The sequence below is a fragment of the Hipposideros armiger genome, unplaced genomic scaffold (assembly GCF_001890085.2).
Source record: "Hipposideros armiger isolate ML-2016 unplaced genomic scaffold, ASM189008v1 scaffold_109, whole genome shotgun sequence".
NCBI lineage: Eukaryota > Metazoa > Chordata > Mammalia > Chiroptera > Hipposideridae > Hipposideros > Hipposideros armiger.
Window position 1 is genome coordinate 567,311 of NW_017731459.1, and position 26,846 is coordinate 594,156.

The 26,846-nt window shown below is 46.9% G+C and overlaps 1 protein-coding gene across 1 annotated transcript in view; it reads right to left on the reverse strand.

Moving 5' to 3' along the window:
* Window positions 1-26,846, reverse strand: part of ITGA9 (integrin subunit alpha 9) — a 330,870-nt gene that overhangs the window by 286,223 nt on the left and 17,801 nt on the right. Inside the window, exons 2-5 of the mRNA XM_019647245.1 lie at window positions 25,646-25,773; window positions 23,792-23,898; window positions 14,131-14,254; window positions 1,233-1,300 (exon numbers count right to left, since the gene is read on the reverse strand). Coding sequence (XP_019502790.1) covers window positions 1,233-1,300; window positions 14,131-14,254; window positions 23,792-23,898; window positions 25,646-25,773 — 427 coding nt within the window. The remainder of the gene's footprint in view (window positions 1-1,232; window positions 1,301-14,130; window positions 14,255-23,791; window positions 23,899-25,645; window positions 25,774-26,846) is intronic.

Below are 26,846 nucleotides of genomic sequence, written 5' to 3' on the forward strand. Positions count from 1 at the left end.
CTGGGTCTTTCCGACCCCTCAAAGTCATGTGCCCTTCTGCGGCTCTCAGTTGTCCTGCAGTGAGTGAAGGAGGGCTGACAGCAAAGTCACACCGCTGGGCCAGGACACACAGAGTTTGGATGTTAATCGACCATGGAATGGGAAGCCCCGGAGTCAGAGTCAGGATGACAGGGTTTGATTTTGAAAGATTCCCCAGGCTGATGTGCAAGAAACAGAGTGGGGGTCGAGAAGGGGTACAGACTGAGGTGATAAAAATGCTCTGAAACTAGACAGAGGTGACAGTGGCACAACTTTGTGAATATACTAAATGCCACTTTAGGATGGTTAAAGTGGTAAATTTTATGTCATGTGCATTTTACCAACGGGGGGATAAAGGGATAAAGGGAGAGAGGGAGAGAGGGAGAGAGGGAGAGAGGGAGAGACCAATGTGGGGCCAGGGTACCTCTAGCTGATGACAGTGGCTTTCTAGAACGGTGGTGGCAATAACGGAGGTGCCAGTGGTGGTAATTAAAGCTGTCATATTTAGGGTCTGTTTTGGAGGTTAAAACAACAGGACTGCAGATGAATTTGAAGTATAAAGTACTGTTTTGTTTTTTGGCCTGAGCCTCGCAATGGGTCATGGTGCCACTTCCGGGGCCAAACATGGGACTTTGCACATATGGCAGATAATCATTAAAATGTTTGAGAAATGAGGAGTTGATATGAAGTGTACACTTACAGTGGGTAAGAATTCTGTAAGAAAACAGTCCCCAAAAAATGTGCCCCCAGCCAAGGGTCCCGGTGTGACTGCACAGGCATGTAAGTACTCAAGTCGACGGGAAAGGGATGAATGGAGTAACGACAGGAGGCGATACGCATGTGCTTAATATACCTTCACGTCTGCCAACAATGAGACACAACTTGACTGAGTGCTGTCTCGCTAGCACCCCCTTTAATCAGTTCTTTTCACCGGTCTCAGAGTCAAGCTGACTCCTGAAGAAACGGTCCCAACTGGTGGTATCCTTCAAATGTGCCACCCCCACCCCACCCCACCCCCACACAATGGTCTCTGGCAAGCAGGCACCCCCACCAGTTTCAATAACCTTGCCTGCATGTGAGGGCCGGAATCTACTCATTCATGGCCCAAGTATGTGAGGACATCAGAAGACCAGAATTGGGGCAACCTAAATCAGAACCAGCAATGAAATGAACACCCACACAAAAACAGAAATGCCCAAACAGCTGGCACCCACCTCTGTGAAGAAGCCTGCTATCCCAGCCTGGCAGGAGCCGTGTTCTGCTCCGTATTTCTTCTTATACTCTAGAGGGGGAGGGAAGGAAAGAGAACAAACCACAGCCTTGTCAGTGTGTGCCAGTCGTGTGTGGGGCGGCCGAGCGCACTGGCCACTTCCCCGAGTGCCGCTGCGGGCTGGGCCCCAGAACACCCTCCAGGACTGGGGCGTGGAAGGGAAGTCTCAGGAATCCACCAGACCTCAAAAATCCAGGCCCTGGTGCCATCAGGTAGCGAGGCTGCCAAGCGCCCCCTGAGAATTCCTCCATACATGTGGGCAAAGAGGAGCAGTAGCCATAATTAAATGGGAGGCTGGTGACAATTATTTCATTGAGTTCAGAAAGGACAGAGAAGAAAGGAGGAGTTGAAAACATGACCCAGAAATGGGAGGATGTAGCCCTCCCAGTGTGGAGTCCCTTGGACGACAACCAAGCCTTCCAAAAGACACTCATACAGCTGGAGGCAATACGCTTCCCACCATCCAACCAGCAACCAAGTGAGAGCCGAGGGGACACAGGAAAAGGGGACTCCGCGGGCCTGCCCCGGCACACGGTTCCACTATCACTGATGGCGTCTGGTGACACTGCACCCTGACACCTCTGTCTTCCTCATTCCTCCCAAGGAAAAAGGGGAGGCTCTCTCAAGGTCAAAAGAAAACAAATGGATAAGCTCTTTTCCTCCACCATTCCATTCCCTCAGTTCCCAACACTCCGCCCTGACAAAAGGGGGCACTCTGTTGCTGCCATTTTAATTTTAAGTTGGCAGGGAAGACGGCTGAGCAGGTTCCAGGCACTGTGTGGGCTGTGTCCACACACACCATTTTATTGATCCCTCATCCCTGGGAGCCCATATTGCCATTTGTTAACATATAAAACTCCGGAGGCTCAGAGAGGTTAAGTGAACTCTCCAAGGTCACACAGCTAGTAAATGGCAAAGCCAGGATTCTACCCCAAGTTCAGTTCAGCAGACTCAGAAATTCACATTCTTTCACCTCTATGGCCTATCAAACAAAGGTTTTGCAAAGGGAGTGATTACACAAACCCCAGGAAGTGACCTGCCATCTGTAATAATTACACGGGTAAAGACATGGGGATGGAGAGATATTCCGCTCAGGTGACTCAAATTAATTACCTGTACAACTGACATTGCTGGACACTGGCTCACAGGTACCCCTGGGCACCTTCAGGCTGGGGCTACCCAGCAAAATAACCCGGGGACCCTCATGTCACCCCGTGGGCTCTTGGTAAGTCCCTGGTACCATTAAAAGCAGCAAACTTAATTTTGAAACTTTTATAGTTAAATACACAATATACTTACATTTGAAACAAAATAACACAAAGGAACAATGAAGCCTTGATTGCAACACAGTGCCACTTCCTGCAGCTTGGAGTGTCTACTGGAGGAGAAGAGGCAAAAGGGCCCTGGGGAAACATCCAGAGTAATTCAGTTTCTAACAACACTCACCACAGGGCCTGGTAACATTTTCCAGTAAGTGGCCATTAACCGACTGCTAAATTACAACGGAATGTCAATTGAGTTACTCCTCTTCCACGGAGGGCTAAAGCAGTTCCTCCCGCCGTGCCCTGTTATTACGAGGGGAGCTCACAAGCCCGCCAGAAAGCAACCCAGTGGCGAACGGAACTAGCTTGTTCTCTGCAAAATCTTGCACCGGGGCTGGGAGGAGACTTGTGCCAAGTCATAAATAGATGCTGCATCAAATTGTAGGATGATGGCATGAAACAGTAAAAATTAATCATAAACACTACCTCATACAGCACAAGGGCGAGAAGGGTCAAAACGCCCCAACCTGAACAGCTACATTAAATCTGGAAGGTCTGGAAAAAGCATATCCACTCCACCGACTGTAGGGGTAAACAGCCAACTGTAACTCTCAAACAAATGAAACCCAGAGATGAAATTCAGACCCCACAAGCTGAACGAAACTACACGGCAGGACGCACCAGTTTGGCCTCATAAATGTATGACATGAAGAGGAATTATGGGAGACTCTTTCATGGTTTAAAGAAGAAACATGACTCAAGCTCTCTTTTGTGACAGGGACTCAAAAACAGTAGATAAGAAAACTTGAGTGTCTTTCTCCGCCTCATCCCCAAACAGTGCTAGCGAGCTCTATGCCAGGAGCTGGGAGTGCCCTCCTCCCGGCCTCAGGCTAAAGGCCAGCAAGGTGAAGCCCTTCTACCAGCTCACCTACCTCAGCCAGCCTCGAGGTACGGTTAGAAGCCAGACCCCGTCTTCCCAAGCAGGGACTGATTCAGAGGTCTGAGGGCCAAGGACGCACAGAAAGCGGGTATCATCCTACCGGCTTTCACATTTCTGAAACCCAGGGTCTATACCTGCCTTCTCAGGATGCTCCGGAACCAGGAATCAAACCGTGTGGGGCTCGTGACTAGTACCCATAACCCGTAACTCCCAATCAGAGGACAGGCCATGTTCCGACCTCCCAGGATCCTCTGTGACTCCGTCATTAACCCCTTCCCTTGGAACAGGATCCAGTCCTGATGCTTCTGCCCCAACCCTATCCCACCACCACCTTTTGGGGTGGGGGCAGTTGTGGCGAGTCTAGTCTAGGAAGGGCTCAGCTGGTGTTACTGGATTAGACAGGCTCACATTCCAAGCCTTCCACAGCGTTCCAGACCCCTCCTCAGCTTCTCTGTGCAGGTGACGCTGCAGGTACAGGTCCATGAAACCCTCTCCACATCACAAAATGTGTTGGTTCGTCTCCCAGTTTATTCAACACAAAGATGAGTTCCTTCACCGCAGAGTCCCAACACCAGCCCTGCGTGGCTAGTGATGTGTGCTGAGGGGAGGTGTGCACACGTGCTGCTTCGTGCAAGGACCCGAGGCCCATGTCTGTTCCTCCTGATCCACACTAAGGGCCTAAACTATCCAGCCTGCTTTGCTTTAGACCTTTGTCCTCCGACCTTCTAGCCCTGCCTTCTCTCTTCCAACCTGTCAGGCTCTCTAACCTCAACAGCAGCCCTGCTTGAAAAGGAGTTGTGTTCTGGGTACCAGGAATCCTGGGCTCTCCACCTGGTGCCACCACTAACCCCAGAAGCCTGAGGATGGTGGTGGGTATCATCAGAGCTGGGCAAGGACCCATAGCATAGACTTTTCTGGGCTTTCCAAACCTAAATTGCTGACTTCACCTTGGGCAATTCCATCTCCTCTGGGGCCTCAGGAGGGATATTCAGATCCAGCTCTTCAACCCCTGCCCACCTCCTGGCATGACCCTTCACTGACTGTCCTCAAAAACCCAAGGGAAACCTGCTGAGCCACAGGTGGGTCTGCTGCCCAGCCCGGGCGACACCGGCCCATGAAGTCATGTGCCTGTGTCCAAGTCCAGCCCTCCTTACGAAAAGTGCGCTTCCTCTCAAAGCCAAACCCCTCTGAAGCACTGATGTGAGCAGCTTTCACAGAAGATTTCAAAGCTTTTCCCGATCAGTCACATCTTGAGACAGCGCCACTGTACACGTGCGGCCACCCAAACCCCAGGTGCTGTGCCCAGCCCAGTCTGCTCCTTTTCAATTAAAAAAAAAAAATCACATTGTGCTGGCTTACTGGGTATTCAGTAATTCTCAGTAAGTGAGAAGTGGTCTAAGAAAGCATTTTGTGAACAAGGCCACAAAACAGGTAAACTGCCACCTCAGGGTGCTGTGGTGACTATTGGGGCCCAGGCTATGGGGGCTTTCCCAGGAGACACTGGCCAGACACACCAGACAGTGGACCACTGCCCACCTCAGGTGATTTTACTCCTTGGAGTGTTATTTCTATGAGCTAAAGACACCACTGTTATTTTAACCTCATTTTTTATTTTTAAAAGTGATAGAAAAAGGTCAAGTTCAGGCTTCTCCCTAATCCACTTCCCAAATGTCCACAGACAGGACTAGGATATGGGTATGGTAGACCGACCTACCTACCTACCATACCCATAGCCTAAAAAAACCAATTTTGCTGGCTTAGACCTGAGAAGGCAGGAAAGCGTCTCCCCCAGAGCTATAAAAAGGGTGGTAGGTGTGGGGACAGGGGGCTGGCCTGGCCACACATCCCCAAGAAACCCCCCACATCCCACACCCTCCCTCCACTGAGAAGTCCAGGAAGGGCAGCTTGGAGGGATGGGGGGGCAGGGGACATTGTTGTGTTCCCGGGAAGAATTTTTCCTGCACACATACAAAGGCTGTGGGCCCCACAGGGGGCCGTTCCTGGGCCTGTCCATTCAGTCCTGAACTGTCCCAGGGACTGGCCGGGCAGACCGAAGGCTGCAACATGCTACATTCCCCCCCCCTCTCAGCAGCAGAACAAAACATTTATCCACCTCGAAGCAGCAAGGGACAATCAGGCATGGCGTGAGTGCAGCTCACAGATGCTGTAACAAACCTAACGCTGTTAAATTTGGGGCAACTGAACCTGGGAAGCAAAAGAGGTGGTAGAACGAGGGGGCCTAGCAGTCACTGGGAGGAACTGCGAACAGGTTGGAAAGCTCTGTCTTTCTGCCGTGACCGCGTTTGAATTACTCAACCTACGTCGTGTGCTTCGATTCATTAAGTTGTGTGGCACCTCATTCTAAAAATGGTAGCATTTTCCCTGGTTTAGCTTCTGGTATTATTAAACCCTGTCTAAACAGCAAGCAATTCAGAAAGGAAAAAATACCAGTTTCCAAATGTTCACAATCCGCAACTCAATGCGCGGAATTTAAACTAATGGATTTTAATTCATTCAAGAATGAAATTGGGTGGGGTCACCTCCTGCACTCTTCCCAGACACTGGTGGGATTAAAACCAACCCCTGGGAAGATCCGGATTTATATGCAGTGTAACCTATACCCTTTCTACTAATCTCTCTTCCTATTACCCATTTGAGAACGTCTCATCTTTCAAAGCTAGTCTTTTTAACACATCAATTTTTAAATTAGTTTTCCATAGTTCCTTAGCTTAGCCATAAAAGAAAATATCAGATCAAAACAATAGCTTTCCAGTCTTAAATTACTTGATATTTTTTTTGCTCAATCTCTGAGTGAATACTAAATAACTAATAATTAAACAATTTAGAGGACAATAAATTCAGGCAGATAGCTACTAATAAAAAGGACATTTAAACATACAAAACGGAAGAGAGGACAAAACTACCCTCAGTTATCAGGGACCACAATCTGAATGGGGAAAAAAAAATGATCTAAATAGCTAGGTTAAGTGAGGAAGAGAGAACATTTTATCAAGATGGACAACTAAGCTATGGTGAGCATTAAACGCCCTCTGCAATAAAGATAAACTTACAATTACATGAGAGAAAGAGGCTTTAAGAGGGGAAATGATCTTTAGAGAATGTCTATAATTCTAATCCTATCCATTCATTTTCTAGATGAAGACACTTGCTCAGAGAGAGCAAGGGGTTTATTTAAAGCCACAAGCAGGGCTCTTGACTTCCAATCCGCTTCTGCCATGCCATCATGCCTCACAGAGCACACTTCTGTGACAACATTCTTATCTTTTAAAAAAAAAAAGTTCTCCATTGATGGATGAATGGATAAACACAACGTGGTGTATACATTCAACGGAATATTATTCAGCCTTAAAAAGGAAGGAAATTCTGACACATGCTACAACATGGATGAACCTTGACGACATCATGTTAAGTGAAACAAGCCAGACACAAAAGGACAAAGACTGTGTGATTCCACTTATATGAGGTATCTGAAGCAGTCAGATTCATTGAGACAGAAAGTAGAATGGCCGTTGCCAGGGGCTGGCGGGAGGGGAAATGGGGAGTTAGTGGTTAATGGTCCAGAGCTGCAGTTGGGGAAAGGCATGCTGGAGGTTGGCAGTGGAGGCTGCACAACGTGAATGTACACCATACCACAGAACTGCACTTAAAAACAGTTAAAATGGTGAATTTTATGTTATGCATTTTTTTACAACAGTAAAAAAAAAAATTTTTAATGTTTTGTAATCTTTAAAGAGTTCCTTCCACCCAGAATCTAATAACATATTTTGCCAACTCCCTACTTCAGAAGCAGAAACTAGCAGATTTACAGGCACATAATAATATACCTACATTTAACTTACTGTGTGTTTTGGACTGAATGTTTGTGTACCACCAAAATTCCTATGTTGAAAGCATGCTCCCCAGTGTGATGGTATTAGGAGGTGAAGCATTGGGAGGTCACTAGAATTAGGTAAGGTCATGAGGGTGGAGCCCCCGTAAATGGGATCTGTGCCTTTTTAAGAGTCCTGAGTGCTTGCTTTTCTCTCTGCTCTCCACCATATGAGGACACAGATGGAGGACACAGACAGAAGACTCACAGATGGCCATCTATGAACCAGGAAGGGGCCCTCAAAAGACACCAAGTCAGCCGGGGCCTTGATCATGGACTTCCCAGCCCCCAGAGCTGCGAGAAATAAATGTTGGTTAAGTCACCCAGTCAATGGTATTTTTGTTATGCAGCCCAAACTGACCAAGACACTATATACACTGTGTTATCTTTTATCCCTCCAAAAAAAAAAAAAAGTGGCCCTGAACTTGGGACAGTCCCATTTCCGTGAGAACCCCAGCTCAACACCAAGGGGGATTCACTTTGTAACCAAAGCTAAAGACTTATGAAATCGCTATCACTAAATCATGAACAGTCGAGTTACTGTTCAGGTATTAAAACCAAATGCTTAGAGGAAGGAAAGATCCAGAACATAGAGCAGATCGGCCTCCCAGGAGAATTTCATTAGGTCAGGGGCCACATTTGTCTGCCCTCTGCACCTGCTGGGACTTGTCTACAGTTTGCGTCTACAATTGCAAAACTGCAACATGGCTTGAAAAGTCTATAATGCAGTGTCATAAATATTCATAAAGTAAAATTATGACATTAAAAAGTCCATTTTTCTCTGTGATGGGCCAGAGCACCCCGGTAATCACAAAGAAAACCAACATCCCAACCGAATAGGAAGTATGAAGAAACCTGCAGTGAACTTAAAAGCCAGCAACCCTTCCTCTGCTTAATAAGCCTATGACCGTCCTCAGCCTCCCTGAGCCTCAGTTTTCTCATCTGCTCAATGGGGTGTAAGACTACTTCCCCCAAAACGATAGGATTACTCAGTAAGATCGTAAATGTTAGGTGCCCAGTACAACACCTGGCACCCAGTAGCTGCTCAATTAATGTTAGGTGAATCTGAACCTGTCAGTTTCTCTAAAAGGAACAAAACCTAAGATACCCATCACACAGATATACAATTTTAGAAGAGGAGATTCATAAAACTTGGACATCCATAAGAAAAGTATAGAAGATGCAGTTTAAGCAGTCAATAATTCCACACAATGTATGGAAACATGTTTGAAGTATAGAATAGATTTATGCCCAAGATAAAAAAATTCTTGGCACCAAAGGGAAAGCTTGATGGGGAGCCCTGAGCTTGGGGAGCCCTGAGTTGGGGAGCCACTGCCAGAAACCCAGCTTTCTCTGGCCCTGGAGGTCCCCTCCAGCCACCCTCCCTCTCTCCCCCTCAGGGTCCCTCTCCGCCTTAACTGGCCCTCATACAGAACTGTATCTGCTTTTTTAAAATTTGCTCTATTTACTTAAATGAGATAATGTTTATGAAAGCTCTTTGGAAACCATAAATTCCTATGTAAATGTAGAGTTCTTTATTTAATAAAAATTTATGGGGCTTGTTCTTGAATTTTTAAATAGATCGACTTAGCCTTTTATGGTTCTCTCCAAAACAAAACACAACACAACAAAACCTCAATTGCTTTTCATTTGTATATGGCTCTTGATTGATTTTTATCCCCTGTGGAGTCACAGCCTCCAACATTAGAAGGGTGGGGGAGGGGTGGGGGGGATCTTCACATTTGAATGGGTGATCTATTTCCTTCTCTAGCAATGATCACTGTCTTTGGAGATAAAAGCTATTAGGAATAAAAGGTCAGCCACCCCCTGGCAATAAAGAAAGTGGTACAGAAATCTTTGGACGCAATGGGACCATTTTAAAGCACAGTAAAATTTGATAAATTCAGAACCCAACAATTCCAAACTTGAGAACATTTAAACATGGCATGAGTTAAACTTTAGCTCATCTACAAAAAGTGGAGAGGAGGGCTTAACCAGCAACTCCACTGTGCAAACATGATCTTCAAAGTATTTAAGAAATGATCTTTTCAAGAAGTCTTAACTTCATTTTATTAACACCCAGCTTTCTATCCTACATTATCTATTCATTTAAGCAGGATCTGCTAGATACCCTTCTGAGAACGCTGAAGAATGCTATTATAGTACTTGAAAGTTAATTAGAAAATTCACATTTATCGAGTGTTCACTCTGAGCTAGGAACTGTGTGTTAAGCACAGTACATATCTCTTAGGTAGGGATTAACCTCCCCGATTTTACAGATGAGGGCACTGAGGCTTAAGGGGTTTGCCGAACATCACCCAGTCAGAACACAGGAGCTATGGGTTAAATCACAGGAATAAGTGAGTAGCAAAGCCAGGTCTGAAATTAGGTCTAATACACAATGGCACCCTAATTGCATGTCTTTGTCAATGTTTTATTCGGAACACTTTCTGTTAATTTAGCCGAGCTGCTCACAGATTATTCCATATTAGTGAGACTTTTCTGTTACAATAAAAAGATGACTTGTTTACAGCCTCACTCCCTCCAAGCTCTGGCTTCTTGTCTCAATGGCTCAAGGGCAAAGGAAGGAATGTCTGTACCTGATGTTATCAATGCACTGACAACTTTTGGGAGCCCTAAAATATCAGGACTTGGCTGATAAGTAACTAACGTTTTATAGTTCTTGCTCTTTAATTTACAAAGTTTCCCCCATATGTCATCCCACTGCACCTCTCGTTTTCCCACACGTTCTGATAAAACCAAACAACATATGGGAGTGATGATGCTGTTCTCGTATCAGACGTAAACGAAACGGTCTGACTTAAGGGTATATGCTCCACTGGTTTATTTTACTTTGTGTCCTAAATTCATTTTTGTTTCCCATTCCTTCTCCATTTCCCAGTTTCAAACAGGATATTCTGATAGCATTTCCCACCCAACCAGAAACAGGAAGCACCTGAAAAGTCATGAGAAAAAGGTCCCCGTGCCAAACCAAAGGCCAATTTTTTAAGAATTCAAAAGTTTGAGACATTTTGGACAGGTGCCCACACACTTAGAGGCTTTCCTCAATTAAACCAACCTTCCAACATTCTGAAGAGATGACAGCCGACCCTCAAGGGGACCAACAGTAAGGCCACAATTATAGAGCAATGTGTGGTCTTGCTGAGTACTTTCACCTGAGTTTTCTCAGGACACCCTCACAATAACCCTCAGGAGTCAATGCAATGGAGCCATTACAGCATCCATTCCCATTCCCACGGAGGGTCCAGCCACAGGCCTGCGGCCACGGTGGCAGAAACATGGAAAAGCGAGCCTCAACCAAGCATCCCACAGCCCCTCCGTGGTCTTTCCACTATTCCACAGGAAGCGTACCCCTTCCCCTTCCTCCCCAGCCCTGTACCCCCTGCCAGGACCAACAGTGGATTCCCACCATCCTCTCCTCTATGGGCCCCAACAGGTGTCCGACTCTACGCAGGTCTGTTTTTCCAGTTGGAAAATGAAATAATCCTGCCTTAATGCCACCTTGGGTCCTGGGGCAGAGGTGCCCGGCAGTATACAATGGCATGGGTTTTGAAACATCGTGTTCCCTCTGTTTTCCCCTGTAGACGGGGAACTTCTTGATAGCTGGGACTGTGTCACTTGGGTTTTATCTATCAGGCACTTCCCACAGTGTCTAACGGGTACTTAATAAGTGGACTCTTTCTGGTAGACAAATTAGTCACCCCGTGGTGATTAACAAACACTTGCTTGGCATGCAGTACATCAACACATAATATGGTGTGTTAGCATATAGTAGTTATCAGCATATACAGGCCAGGCACTGTTCTAAGAACTTACCCATATTAACTCAATACTCTCCACAGCCCCTTCAGGTAGGTTAGGCAGAAAGAGGTTAAATACCTCATCTGAGGTCACACCATTATCAAGTGGCAGAGTCAGGGCTTGAACCCTGGCAGTCTGCGTCCAAAGTCTGTGCTCTTAGCCACCATGCTACACTCCATTGTGTGGCACATGGATAACAGAATGGAAAGAAAAACTTGGCCTTGAGAAAGCCACGCCACACCTCTAGACCTAAACAAAGACAGGCTGGCTAGGTGGTATCTGAAAGGTCATGTCAACTTCTAAAATACTTCCATTGTACTTGACCATAATGTGATTCCCCCACCCAATGAATAGAGAGCTTGTGTCACTGAGTTTTTCCACATTAACTAGAAACAACGGTTGCCTTCAGAGCCAAAGTAGGTTGCGTTTAGGTCACAAAATAGAGAGGTGAAGATCCCCAAAGCTAACAGAGCACAGGCAAGAGAGCTCTGGCCTGCATTCCCCACCCTGCCAGTCCAGTCTTCTAGAGAAATCAGAGTGTCTGCCACCTCTCATCTCTTATATAACCAAGAACCATAGAATCGTTCTGTTCAGTCCCTCGTTCTAAGGGGCCAACACTGCCCACCCCAGCGCCACCCCTTATTCCTCCTCGCTGGCTCAATGAATGAGTGAGGGTGCAAACGTGTGCATGTGTGACCGTGGAGAAGGAGGACTGGGTGGGGCCACGACTATTTTGCTCATTTCTTTGCTGGCTCCATTCGGTCATCATTAAGTCAGGGAACACGGAAAGGCAATCCTGGAGGCCTGAGTCAATCTCACAGCCACGGTTAAGAGGAATTTCGGTTCCTGAGATGAGCCCTGTGTCACTCAGCTATTACTGCCTAACGACCATGACATCTCCATGGCGAACAATAACAAGTGTTCATTTCTCACTCAGACATCTACAGATCAGCTGATCTAGTTGGTTTCTGGCGGCAGGTTCAGTGCAGGTCTGTTCCACACGTCTCTCTTCTGGGATCAGTGAGCTCCAAGGGGCATGTTTTATGGCCATGGTCCGAAGCGCCCAGAGGGGTGGGGGGAGACACCAGGCCTCTTGGCCAAGGCTCAGAGCTCACACACTCTTTTGTAGATGAGGGACAAGTGGGGCAGACCTGAGCCCAGCCTGTCACCCAGGCCTGCGGCTGCTCTCCGCAGCTCACACAGGCGTCCACATTGCTGCCCAGCATCACGCCAGAGCCGCCAGCAAAGGCAACAGGACAGCAGGCAGACATTCCGCTCACCTCGTGACTATACCTTTGGGATAGTTCAAACAGTCACCCTCTCTTCTGACAGGTTCTTACTGACTTCTCGCTGACATGGGAAATTCCAAAACCCAAACAGAAATCACCACTTACCCACCAGGGCACACAGTGGTTTGCTGAGGTCAGGCAGATGCAAAATTCAAAACCCGGCTCTATCTACCATTTACCGGATGAGTGACCGTTGGTTTAAACTCTGAGTCTCCACTTCCTCACAGTATAACAGGAGAATGGCAACACAGAAGTCCCCCTACGGGGCCCACCCACACCCCCTCAGACCTCACCATTTCCATGGGGAAAAAAGGGAGGGATACGCTGGCCCGTCAGAACACGGTCTTGACCCTATGTTCGTCTATTTATACTACCTGACCAATTGCGCATACATTATCATTTATTTTTCAGATAAAGTTTTCTTCTGTCTGGGGCAATACAGAGATAAACAGGGCCAGAGTTCAGTTTCCCCACGTGGCCTGGCCAGAGGGGATCAAATGTTGACACTGGGGAGGAAGGCTCACCCTCCTGAAAGGAAAGAGTTTGTGCCTCCTCCAGGGACCCTGCCAGCTCTTCTGCAGGGCCATTTCACAGAACACCCTGCTAGGGCCACCTGAGTCCCCTTCAGGGCCTGCAGGCTCCTCCACAAGGCAGAAAAAGGCATGTGCCCAGATGGCATTCCTCAGAATCCTCTTTGGTGGTCACAAAATCTGAAACCTGGGAAAACCCAGGGAGGCCCAAAGGAAATGTGGGCATAGACCAGTGGAGAAATCTGTCCAAACAAATAAATTAGGGAGAAAATTAAAATATAAACAGCCAGCACTTAGAGAGGAAACAGGTTCTAGCTCACTTGGAATTAGGCTAAGAAAAAACCTGAGCGGACAAGCTATAAAACAGAAGAAAATGACAGCATTTTCTGAATCCTTAAAGACAGGTTCCACTGAGCTAAATAATGATCACCTCAGTTGTCCCCAGGGCCCAGGTGTCTGAAGACTCTAAGCAGGGAGCCTGAGGAAATACATTTTCCTTCCAAGACCCCCAAACGCCCCTCAGTGAGGAGCTCTTAAAATTATGCTGAGAGCGCACCCAATCCTCGGGTGTCTGACAGGGGGCATGGGCTAGGCAAGTTCAGATGCTATGAAAACTAAATCCTGGGCCTTGTCTGGCCGCTGCCTCAGGACATCTGTCCACAGGTGTGGCCAGGAGCTGTCTCGGGAGGCTTATGTACATCTGGGAGCCATAATACACAGGACTACAGAGACCATCTGAGCCAACCTCTGAATTTTCTGGTAAGAAAACTGAGGTCCAGAGAGAGAAAGTAAGTTTCCCAAGGTTGCACAGCATCTAGCAGTGCCAGTAAACCAAGAACTCTGAGGTTTAGAACGCTTAGCTGAGGTTTGGTGAATTTAGGTCTCTGAGGTTTCATAAACGTGGTAAGCACCATGGGCTCCGTGGCAGACATGGGCAAGGCTGGGCAGGTCCTGGAACTGCTGCCCCCTTCTCACACTCCTCATTACCATCTGTGGACACAGCGCTGCCCTCCTCTTACGAGTTTGGAAAGCTGGGGGGAAATGGAGATGGGTGGGGGGTTGTTTACAGCACAACGTGGGCAGAGGTGAGGGAGAATCAACAGCGCTCACCTTCATAGCACGGGATCAGCGTCCTGCCTTTGGCTTGGAGGTTGGATGGGATGATGTAACAGAAGCCGTGGGGCAGGATATGGTCTGTCTCGTAGTAGATGTTCTTCCAGCGGTGGGCGCAGGCCTAAAGGACACAGAGAGGCGTTCAGAGCGGGAAAGTCAGCCCCAGGAGGTCGCGAAGCAGACCCCAACAGTGCCAGGTGGTTCAGGGGAAGGAAGGAGGGGCCAGGAAGCCCGTTTCTCTCCTCCCACCCAGCCACACCTTGGACCGGGAGCTTTTCTGGGCCTCAGCAAACTGTGTGATGGGCACCTGCAAACCGAACAGGAACAAGCCCTGGGAGGAGCCAGACAATAAACACACATCTACACAAGGATCGCAGCTGGTGCCGAGCAGTGGGGAGGAAAGCCCGTGTTATGGGGTAGAGCCTGCGAGTGCGAAGGCCTAAAGAATGAGAAAGAGCATACAGGGAAGAGTGTTCCAGGAAAAGGGGGTGCCAGGCGCAAAGGAGGCACGTGAGTGAGAAAGGCTTATAGGTCCAAGAGAAATACGGAGGCCAGTGGGGCTGGTCTGGAGTGACTGTGGTCGGAGGGAGACAGGGTCAGAGGGTCCAGGGGCCAGGCCGTGGAATGGAGGGGAGACGGGCGCCTCCTGCAGACCACGGGGACAACAATTATTTTAGCAGATGTACAATGTGAAGCGGACGCTGTCTTACACAGGTGAGTGGTGTGATCCTATTTACAGTTTGGAAAAGTAACCCAGCTGCTGTGTGGAGACTGCAGGTGGGAATGAGTGGAGGTGGACATCCAGGGGAGAGATGCTACTGGCCTGGACCAGGACCGGGGTGGTGGAGATGACAGAAGGGAGCTTCGGGATGCATGCTGGAGGTGCAGCTGACGGGCTCTGCTAGATAGATGGGCGGAGAGCAGGAAAGGAAGAAAACGCAAGCCAGGCGAAGGCTAAGACAACCACGCAACACCCACCTTGGGGCCCTCAGGCCAGGATGGGTCTGCTGTGCATACCCCCACATGAGCAACTGTGCATATATTCACTCATCAGGTATTTACTGAGCACCTGCTGTGTGCCAGGCTCTGTGCTAGGTACTGAGGATACAGCAGTGAACAGTTACGGCCCTTCTCTTGGGTCCGGGGGAGGCAGACTTGAGTCCTCATGAGGGAACACACACTGAGAAAAATCTAAGGACACAAGAGACTGCTCCCCTGCCCACCCCAACACCTGCTGGATCAGCCTCCAAACTTGAAACCCATCAGAGTCACCTGGAAGCCTTATTAAAACAGATTGGTGGGTCCCACCTCCGAGATTCTTGCTCAGAGGGCTTGGAGTGGGCCCCAAGAATCTGCACCTCTAACAATCTCCCAGGTGACCCTGAGGCTGCCGGTCTGTGGAACACACTTTGGGGAGCCCCTGTTTAGAGCTGAACCATATAAAATTGCTAATATTCGATTTTTGTTTTTGTTTTTTACCTACAGAAACACTTCAGCATGCATATCATTAACTAGAAGTAAATGCTTGCTGATGGTTCTTTTTTTGAAGCAAACTCACAGCAAAATGCACAGATCTCCAATGTACCATTCAGTGAGGTTTGATAAAGGCATTTGCTCATGTAACCAAACCCTTAGCAAGATAAGCAACATCCTACCAGGAAGTTCCCTCATGCCAGGAAGTGGCTGGTTTTGACAGGCTGGTCAGGGGAGGCCCCTCTGAGGAGATGACATCTGAGCAGAGACCTGGAGAGACAGCAGCTGGGAGGGGGCCTGAGAGAAGGTTCAGGGTAGGGGTCCCTGAGGTGGGCAAGAGCTCGGCATGTGTGAGGGGACGAGGTCGTCAGGGACAGACAGACCCTTGGTCAGCCCTCAAGAGCACCGGGGTCCAACTTGCGAGATGCGCGGGAAGGGCGGTTCTCAGCACAGGCGCTAGACTCGAAGCACCCTGCCCCGCCCACCACAGAACACACCCAGCCTCGCGCTTGGACACAACTGCCCACTCTAGGTACACGAGTGTGTGTCTGCACATGTGAACGCCCACAGGCTGATTAGGAGCTGACCTGCTTACTCAGAGGGCGGTGCACTCTGCCCAGCCCGACTCATTTCTCGTGGGCATTCACCACCCACTTCTGCCAACAGATCACTTCGCTCTGGCCAACAGACTGCAATTTTGTTTTTAAGAAATTTTATTGGAGAACAGTGTGTTGTTCCAGGACCCATCAGCTCCAAGTCAAGTAGTTGTTTCAATCTAGTTGCGGAGGGTGCAGCTCCTTGGCCCATGTGGGAATCGAACCGACAACCCCGGCACGATTGAGCCTATGCTCCAACCACCTGAGCTAACTGGCCGCCCCTGCATTTTAAAATTATCAGTTTTTAACGTCTTGGTTTGTTTCCTTAGAATGCACTATAGGCCATAACATTCAGCATTCACGTGGTCCACGCCTGACTTTTGCAACCCTGGAAAGTGGGCAGATTTGTCTTTAGAATTCCCATTTTCTATATGGGCACCCTGAATGTCAGAGAGTGCTTTGCCCAAGTTACCGTGCTAGTAAGTGCTGCAAATAAAACTGGAACACACCAATTTCAGAGTCTTCCTGGTCTTACTAGAAAACATTTTCCATCTTAAAAGTCCCAATTTCTATCTGAGAAGCCATCAGAGCCCACCCCCTGAGGCAGGTCTGGTAGCTATTGTCCTTACAGACTTCCCCACAGGACCCGAGACCCCTGAAATAACCACTCTGGGGTCAAATGGAATGCCCAGGTCACTGAGGGGGGAAGGAGACGGGATGGGGCTCTCTGGAGCCTGGTCATCCTATGAAAAATCACTGCTTGCCAGCCTCTCTGCTCATCATCCCTTCAGGCCAACTGCCAGTAGGACCCTTGAGAAGGCCACTTTCTGCCCAAGGGCAAAGAAGACACACACAGAACAACTGGAAACCTGAGCCTGCCCACACACTGCCTCTCGCCCTATGACATGAAACTGTAAAAAAAAGCCTCTTGTTCTTCCTTATGCTGCAAACCACCCTCGGTCCTCCGCACTTGGTACAGTTTTGTGCTCATAGCACAGTTCTCAATAGACTGCAGTGATATGGGGCAAGGAGCTCCAAAAATGTGTCACTGATAATCATTCTATTTAGCTAAGTAATTTTTTTTTTATTTTTAGTTCTGACTTAATTCTGATGGCTTGCAAACTTGAATCACTTATCATCTAATTAGCTAGTAAATCAGTTATATTTTCGTTTATGGATTCAGCAAAGCCCTTGGTTTCAAGGGCTTACCATGTTTTACTGTATTTCTGGGTTGGAGGGACCATAAAAAGAAGCGGATGTTTATCATGAGGCCATCATGAGGGAGGACTTTCTGCATTTAATGTCTAGTTTATTGTCTCATTTGTTTTGTTTTATAAGTACCATAAGCTAAGAAGCAATCTTTAAAAATTCCTAGAAAATCCAAATATTGCATTTCACAGTAAACAAAACTAAAATTAAGGCATTCTGTAAGGTCAGAGATCAAAGTGTGAAAGGCAGTATGCATGTAGGAAAACAAGGAAAAATGCCTCTGAATATAAATTATAAAAAGGCTGCTTAGCCCTGATTATCATTATATATACACACGTCAGTCTGACCCCTACATTAAAAAAAAACTCCTAGGGACTGTCTCCAAAGCATTAATAACTCCATCAATCTCTCCAAATGAGCTCTGCTCTGAGGGAGAAAGGGGGCAGAGAGGGAAGAATAGGAAAAAGAGAATGTTCTCTGGAAACAGCAAGACCCAATCAAACTCATATTCCAAACAATCATAACAAAGGGTAGGAGGGGCTAGCACCACCTCAAATCTTAGAATCGGACTTATTTCAAGTTACAAGGATTGTTTTTCCTCCCAAAAGGAGAAAATGAGCCATTTATTTCAAAGGCCTTTTTTGTGGTATGGAAACAGCATGTCCTAAGAGGGGTGAGAGGGACTGGGCTTCTCCCTGTGTCTCAGCCACAAAGGAACCTAAGTCCCCACCCCCACCCTCTTACACGTGCATTCACAGATGGCCAGAGCTCTAACCAGGCCCTCGGGTCCACCCCTGAGCCACTGAGCACAGTAGGTAGAGGGAACAGGGCTGTGATGCCACAGAAAGACGTCCCTTCCCCCAGCCAAGAGAAGAAGTGGCCCTGGAGGCACAGCAAAAGGGTTCTGGGGTGCTGGAAAAGTCCATCTGAGGATGTTCTTCCAATGAAAATTCACCAAGGTGCACACAGATTATTTGTGCACTTTCCTGCGTGTGTGTTATAGCTCAATAAAAAGCTCACTTAAAAATAAATCAGGAAACAGAGCCACCAAAGTAAATGTAAAAATGTACCCTGTGGCTCTGAAAAACAGGGACAGATGAGACATGGCAAATAGACAGGGACTGCTCTGATGTTTGCAAAGGAAACAGCAGAGATAGAGCCGGACAACCCTGCTTCACCCAGAAATAATCTAGGCGCTCACATTATTTGTTGTCTGAGCCTTGGAGACAAATGAAAAGCAGAAACCAGACTTGGACATTTTGCGTTGCCCTCCCAGGTCAAAGAAAAGAGTTAGTGCCTATGCTGGGTTTGTTGGGTGGTGATGGCAGAAAGTGATTTCCCCCCCCCCCTATTTCTTAAACTGCCTTCTGCACACTGGGAGTTTGGGGTGAGAGTGTACCAAGAGAAGGGGCTTGCCTCTCTCTATTCCCCATGCTGTGTTCACACCTGGTATCATTTGTTCCCTGGGGGAAAACTTAGCCGAGACTGGCAGAGGCTAAGCCAAGGTCAGCCTGCCTGCCCAGCCCAATGGCCTGGGTCTTGCCAGAGCTGATTGCTAGGTCCATGTGCCAGAAAATGCCATTCTGTATTGAGGCACTTGACTCCCTGTCACAGCTTTCAAATTCTTCCTTTGTTCTTTACTTTGAAATCAGCATCAGATGCCATTTTCAAAATGCCACTTTACCTGTTCCCCTTCAACCCAACCTTAGAATCCAATATTATGCTCCTTGCGGATACAGGTCTCATGTCCACACCCCCAGGTACCTTCTGAGTTCTCAAAATGTGTTTGAATAAAACATACCTTCCTGTTTTTGATTTTTAAGATAAATACTTGCCTCCAAGAAAGCTTTCACAGGTAGATTTGAGACACTAAAAAGCATGTGGATATGAGGCCTTTGAAATGTACATGTGACTAGGTCACCACTCCTGGTACTTGTCACCTACCATTTCTAAGAGGCATTTCACAGCATTTTACTTCATGCTTTTATCAACCACTTAGAATCAGCCACCAAAAAGAACTGGCAACTGAGTTGGCTTCTAATAGTTTTAATGTTGACACTCTGCCCCTATATTACCCAAACCTACTTTTAGACAGCACTCCTTAGAGAGCTCTTCTCCAATCACTAAAGTTAAAAGAATAGAAGATTTGGTGTCTGTCCCCTAGTGGTTTCCATATAAAAGGACACACACCCAAAATAAATTATACACATAAAGTGACCATATAATGCTGAGTTCCTAATGATACAAAAGATGCTAAGCTTGTCCCAGACAGCACTGTCACCAATGGCAGGCCTCATAGAGGATGCAGAGTCTAAACCAGGGAGGACAGAGGAGGGTGGGAACAGAGGGGACTTATGACAAGTCAGACATTTCTCCAAAGAAGATATATGAGGTGTGGTCAAAAACTATGATGAATGTTTAAATTTAGAAAATGTATTACAATAAAAGACACATTGCCATTAATCCCCCCTCAATATATTCCCCCTCGCTTTGAACACACTTTTCTCCCATCGTTCTTACCACTTTCTGAAGCAGCTCTGGAAGTCCTCTTTCATGAGTGTCTTTAGTTGCATTTTCATGGCTGCCTCAGTGTCCTGAATTATTTTGACTTTGGGGAAGAGCCAGAAGTTGTATGGTGCCACGTCCAGTGATTAAGGTGGATGAGGACACACCATAATGTTTTTGACAGAAATTGCCATATACTAGAAGCGATGTGTGACACGGAGCGTTGTCATGATGGAGGATGATTTACGGCACACGTTAAAACACAACTTCTCTCAACCATAGCTCACACCTGACTGCACAGAACAAGTTGAAACTTGCCACACACCATTACTAAGGCTCAACGCGCCACTTCCGTATTGAAGATCCCCGCCTTTCTGTTGGATGGCACTCAACAGCAGCATTCACAGTATTTTGTGATCACAACAGAAAGGCTCTGTGTCACACATTGCTTCTGGTATGGCAATTTCTGTCAAATAAAAACATTACAGTGTGTCATCCACCTTATTCACTGGGTCTGGCATCATGCAACTTCTGGCTCTTCCCCAAAGTGAAAATGATCACGAAAGGTAAAAGTTTTGAATTGATTCAGGACATCAGGGTAACCACAACAGCTTAACTAAAGAGACTCATGAAAGAGGACTGTCAGAACTGCTTCAGAAAGTGGCAAGAATGATGGGATGCATGTATTTGAAGCGAGATGGAGTATTTTGAGGGGGATTAGTGGCAATGTGTCTTTTATTGTCATACATTTTTATTTAAACATTCACCATATCGTTTGATCACACCTCGTACAAATGGCCAAAAAGCACATGAAAAGATGCTCAACATCACTAACCATTAGGGAAATGAAGCTCAAAGCCACCATGAAATATCATCTCACACCCATTAGGATGGCTACTGTTTAAAAAAGAAAGAAAAAAAGTAAGTGTTGGTGATGATGTGGAGAAATTGGAACCCTTCTTTTGTGTGCTGCTGGTGGGAATGTAAAATGATACAGCCACTGTCGGAAATAGCATGGTGGTTCCTCAAAAAACTTAAAGATAAGAAGTACCATAGACTTTAGCAATTCCACTTCTGAGTATATATACAAAAGAATTGAAAAGAGGATATTGAAGAGAGATTTGCATACCCATGTTCATATCAGCATCATTCACAATAGCTAAGAGGTGGAAGCAACCCAAATATCCATCAATGCATGAACGAATGAAAAAAATGTGAAAATATATACATATATATATATATATATATATATATGATGAAATACTATTCAGCCCTAAAACAGAAGGAAATCCTGTCACATGCTACAATATGGATGAACCTTGAGGACATTATGCTAAGTGAAATGAGCCAGTCACAAGAAGACAATGCATAGAAGAGAAATCATGCAGTATTATCTAAAGTAGTCACTCTTACAAAGAGAAAGAAGATTGGAAGTCGCCAGTGGCTGGTGGAGAGGGACAAAGGGAATTGTTAAACGGGTAGAGTTTCAGTTTTGCAAGATTAAAAAGTTCTAGAGATCCGTCAGAACAACGTGCATTCAGGTGGCACTGCTGTACTGTACACTTAAAAATATTGGGTTGTTGGAAAAGTCATGAAGTGTTTTTTTCTCTTTTTCATTGTGAAAACGCGTCATGACTTTTCCGACAACCCAATAGATACAATGGTAAAATGTATGTTGTACTTTTGACAAATTTTTTGAAAAGCCATGAGGGAAATGGATGCTGTTGGATGCACCTCTCTCTCCAGCACCCACATACAGGGCTTTCTGAATGGAGGGTGCCATAACTATTTAAATCGTGAGAAAAATAGCTCTGTGTGCAATGAATTAGAGCAGAATTATCATAGCACCATTACCCTAACTCTGTCTTCACAGCCTTCTTTGCTAATCGTTCCCATGATCCTCACTGCTGTTCATGTCCCAAGCCATGGCCCCTTCCTGATACTAATTTACAATAAAGCAGAACCCTCTGGAAACAGACTCTCAGCCCCATAGAGGTTATTCTTCCATGGGGAGAAAACCTGTTTTCACAGGAGCAACCTCTGGCTGTAGGAACCAAGCTCTCGAGGGCATCACGTGTTATCCTGCCTCCTCAGTTTTGAATCTCAACCTCAGGCCACCCTGATTTTAGACGGATCAGCTGGTTTCCTCCTTTCCATAGGAGGGCAAGCAAGCCTTCTGGTCCTCCTGGGGCTGAGTTGTCCAGTCAGGGTCAGGCCAATACATCTAGAGGAATGTAGAGAATTGGAGAGGGTCCAGGGCAGCCCGTGACAGTGATTAAGGGAATAGGAACCAAGACAAACAGCGGGGTCAGGGACCCTCAACAGGGCCTGCAATGGTTTCCAGTAGGGAGGCCCCGCAACACTGGTGACAGCATCCAGCTGTTCCCTCCCTCCACACAAGGGGCTGAAAAGGGGGAGATGCTTAATTTGTGCTGAGAAAACAGGCGGGATTCAAATAAGCAGCCTCCGCCATGGAGAAACTTAACACAACAGCAGGCTCCTCAGACACGGGACGGGAACATTTTGCCTAGATCCTTCAGGATAACCTGTATCCCTTGGGATAAAATATATGTAATACCCTCTGCTTACAGCATATGGCCCAAAGGGAGCCCTCAATAAACGGCAACTATCATTATTTTGCCTTCTTGATCTTATGTTTTTATAACAAAAGACTCATACAGCTTCCCAAGGAAGCCCATGCATGGCAAGAAAAGTCCTACGAAGTCAGGACACTGGTTACCTCCGTGGGGAGTGGCACGAGGAGGTAGCAATGGGGATGCGTGAGTATATGGCTATGAAAAAACTCACCAAGCTGGTCGCTTGAAGTCATGCGTATTAAGTACGTGAGTGTTAGATCTCAATAGAAAAGGGTGAAAGAGAATGAAAAAAAAAAACCAGCCCTGAAGCAGTTATAAATTCCTTTTTGTTGATCCAATAAAGCTTTCTGCAATAATGGAAATGTTCTCTCTTGGTGCTGTCCACTCCAGTAGCCAGGAGCCATCTGTGGCTATTGACCACGCAACATGTGGCTAGCTTGCCTGAAGAATTGAAATTTTAATTTAGATCAATGTAAACGCTAATAACTACATGTGACTGACAGCTAGCTACCTTACTGGATGGACAGCTCTAGGAAAATGTCAATCTCGAGGGCAATGACTTCTTTCTCTGTGCCTCTCCCTCAAAGCACCTCCTGGATCAGAATTCATCATATGCATTCTGGGAGCCAAATAAACGACTATTTAAAAATAACATGTATTTCATAAACTATAATACCACTTTAGGAATAAAGAGGAATGAACTACTAATACACACATGGATTAATCTCACATGGATTAATTCTTTTGGATGGAAGGAGCCTTACACAAAAGAGCACACACTGTGGAATTCCATTTTTACGAAGTTCTATAAAAAGCAAAAGTAACCCATGGCGCTGCAATTCACACCAGTGGTTGCCTCGGGGTGGAAGGAACTGACTAGACAGGAACATAAGAGAACGTTTTAGAATGACAAAAAATAGTCTGTATCTTGATGGGGTGGGTACGTAATCTTAAGATCTGTGCATTTTCTGTAAATTATGCCCCAACTTAATATTTATGTAATGAACACAAATATTTATGTAATGAACAAGATTTACAAAGCACTTTTATGACACAGTTTGTCATCTTTCATTAGCCACATCTCAGCACCCCTGGGACAGACATTATTAACATCTGACAGTTGAAGAAAATGAAAAGATGTGTCATGTGTCCAAGTAGTCGTCCAGAACAGGCCACCTCAAAGCAGAGCCCTGTTACTATGCCATCCAGCTTTCCTAAGAGGTCAGAGTCATTTATTCTGAGAGCCACCCCCTCCCTACGCACCGCCAGAGGCCTTACCAGCACTCGGCCATCAGCCTTGGGCTGCCGGGCCAGGCTCACCCCCATCCACTCATCATCCCGGTCTTCCCGGCAGGTCTTTCCACAGGACATGCCCCGACTCTTCCCTGCAGGAAAAAGAGACGAGTCAGACATGGGGTGAGGAATGATGGTCTGCTGGCGGCTTGTCAAAGGGTGGTCTGCAGCCCGAACATTTCTTACCAGCTCCTGAGGAAATAAGGAACTTGCAACAAAGTGCAAAATCAACTCCACTACCATGTATGCTGCTTAATTCAGCCAACTGTTTTTTTCAGAGCAAGACTTTCTCCATGAAGGAAGCAGCGCCTTGATTTACATCTGAAGCAAGCTCCCTGACGTGCTGTGCACCAGTAACAAACAGGTCACCAATCAGCCACTCTGAGTAGTGCTGAAGACCAACGCTAAAGAAAATCATGACAATACTTCATTCACAAGTAAAAATAATCAGGGGCCGGCCAAGTGGCGTGTTGGTTAAGAGCTGGCTTGGGACGCCAGAGGGCCCTGGTTTGGATCCCACATATGAGGGCCAGTGACACTGCCCTCTACAGCTAAGATGCTGAACAACAGCTCAACCTGGAGCTGGGCTGCCATGAGTTGCCAGCGACGGCGTACGCTGCAGCCCCTGTTGCAGTGGGTTGCCATGGGCTACCGTGTGCAGCCAGCTTAAGTAGCCCTCAAGACGCCATGAGTGGCCATCCAGAAGCCGGCAACTGATCTGCCTCACCTGGGAAGAGCGCAATGATGGTGCCAGCTTGGGCCAGTGAAGCAACGTCCTCCACAACTAGACTGAACAACAAAAGGACAGCAACTTGTCTGTTACCCTCCCCCAGTTCCCCAGCGCTCGCTGTTCCCATCCCCCAATTCCCCAATAAAAATCTAAAAAAAAAAAGTAATAATAATCAGAAGCTCCTGATGAGAACGGACTTTGGAGAAAGTGAGGAGTTGAAGTGATTATAATAGCTCTACTTACTGAGTACCTACTATGTGCAAAGCACAATTCTGTATATTTCTCTCTATTATCTCCCTTCATCGTCTCAAGGTCATACGGTGAGGTAGGTATCTTAGTCCTGATTTTAAAGGTGAGGAAACTGAGGCCAAAGAGGCTAGGGGACATTCGCAATGAGTCCCAACTAGTAACTGGCCCAGCGGGACTCAGAGAACACAGGCAGATCCATCTGATTCCAAAGATGGTGTCGTTTCCACTGGACCAACGTGAGCTTTTGAAAACTTCCATCAATCCTATCTTTCTCTACTTAAAATATGAACCCTCAAATTGATTGTAATGGCCTCCCCCATCATACACAGAATAAAATCCTAACCCCTTACCTCAGCCTGCTGGGTCCTGTGAGCTCCAGCTCCAGCCCATCTGCCAACCTCCTCTGCTCCGGCTCTCCTGCTCAGCACTCCAGCGACACTGACCTCACCGTGTGCTTTCAAATGCATGTGCTTTCCTCTGCTCAGAGGTTCTGCCTCCGGTGCCTCCCCAGCTAGCTACTGTGCATCTTTCTGGTCATGTATGGATCAAATGCTACCCTCCCCCACCCCCACCCCCACCACTGGTCTTCGTGCACTCAGCTATTTGTGTTAATGTCTCTTTTGCCCACTAATTTGTAAGGCCCAGGATGGATGGCAGGGTCTTTGTTTTGTTCACCAGTGTATCCCAATGCTTAGTAAGTAATAGGTACTCAATGTGCAATGAATGGGAGGGGGAGAGAGAGGGAGGGAGGGAAGGAGGGAAGGGAGGAGTGGATGAATGATCAGGCCACCCTGAGAAGAATAAGAGCAAAGTATGAGGGTGCAGAACCCGATTCCACCTTGGCAATGACGTCCACCCACCTCGAGCCATGTCCAGTTCGGTGCATCTCCGGTCAGGGTTGGTGTGGATGCGGCACTTGAACACAGCCCCAGGGGACTTCACTGAAGTGCTGTACTTGGAATCTGCCTTCGGTGCACCCACAAGGACCCTGCACATCAAGAAGAAAGGGTGTTCTGTCATAATCCAGCACCAGGAAAGAGGAGGCCGATGGTTAAATCGTCACCCCGCCATGAGTGGGCTGTCAGAACGCTCGCTGGGAAACCACACCCAGCATTATACTGGGCTGGCAGGGCCGGGGGGAGGGCCTCCTACACTGAACCTGTTAGGTTTTCTCCAGGCGCGCTTAAAGCTTAAGTTTGGTTGGGAACACATACAACCAACAAAAGGTTCTTATCCAGAATCAATAAAGAACTCCTACAAATCAATAAGGTAAATACAGCTATCCAAGGAAATAATGGACCAAAGACTTGAACAGCTACTTGACAAAAGACAATAACCAAATGGACAATAAACATACGAAAAGGCACTCAACGATATTAGCTACCAGAGAAATCCAAATGAGATACCACTTCACACCTACTAGATGGCTAACACCAAAAATGACCAAAAACGCCAAGTGCTGGCAAGGATATGGAGCAACAGGAACCCTCATAGGCTGCTGGTGGGAGTGTAAACCATTACAAGCACGTTGGCAAACAATTCGCCAGTTTCTATAATAATATAGCTGAACATGTGTCTACCACCCTATGACCTAGCAATTCCATTTCTAGGCACGTACCCAGCAGACATGCATACAGATGTCTACCGGAAGACATATACAAAAATGTTCACAGCTGAATATGTAATGGCCAAAAACGAAGAAACCCAAAGGTCCATCAATGCCAGAATGGATAAGTAAATTGTGGTATAGAAATACAACAGAACTCTACTCGGCAATGAAAATCAATGAACACCACTCAACTGTAGCCACATAGATGAATCACAAATAGAGCCCTGAGCAAAAGACGTCAGGGACGAGGGCGTACTCACTGTCCAATTCCATTTATCTGACATTCAAAGCAGCTGAAATTTAACTGTGGTGTTAGAGGTCGGGGTAATGGTTACCTCGGGGGAGGGGTGAGTGGGTTGTAGTTGGGGAGAGGGGGCTTTCTGGAGGTACTCACGATGTTCTACTTTTCAAGCTGAGTGGTGTTTACACATATTTGTGATAATTCATTAAAT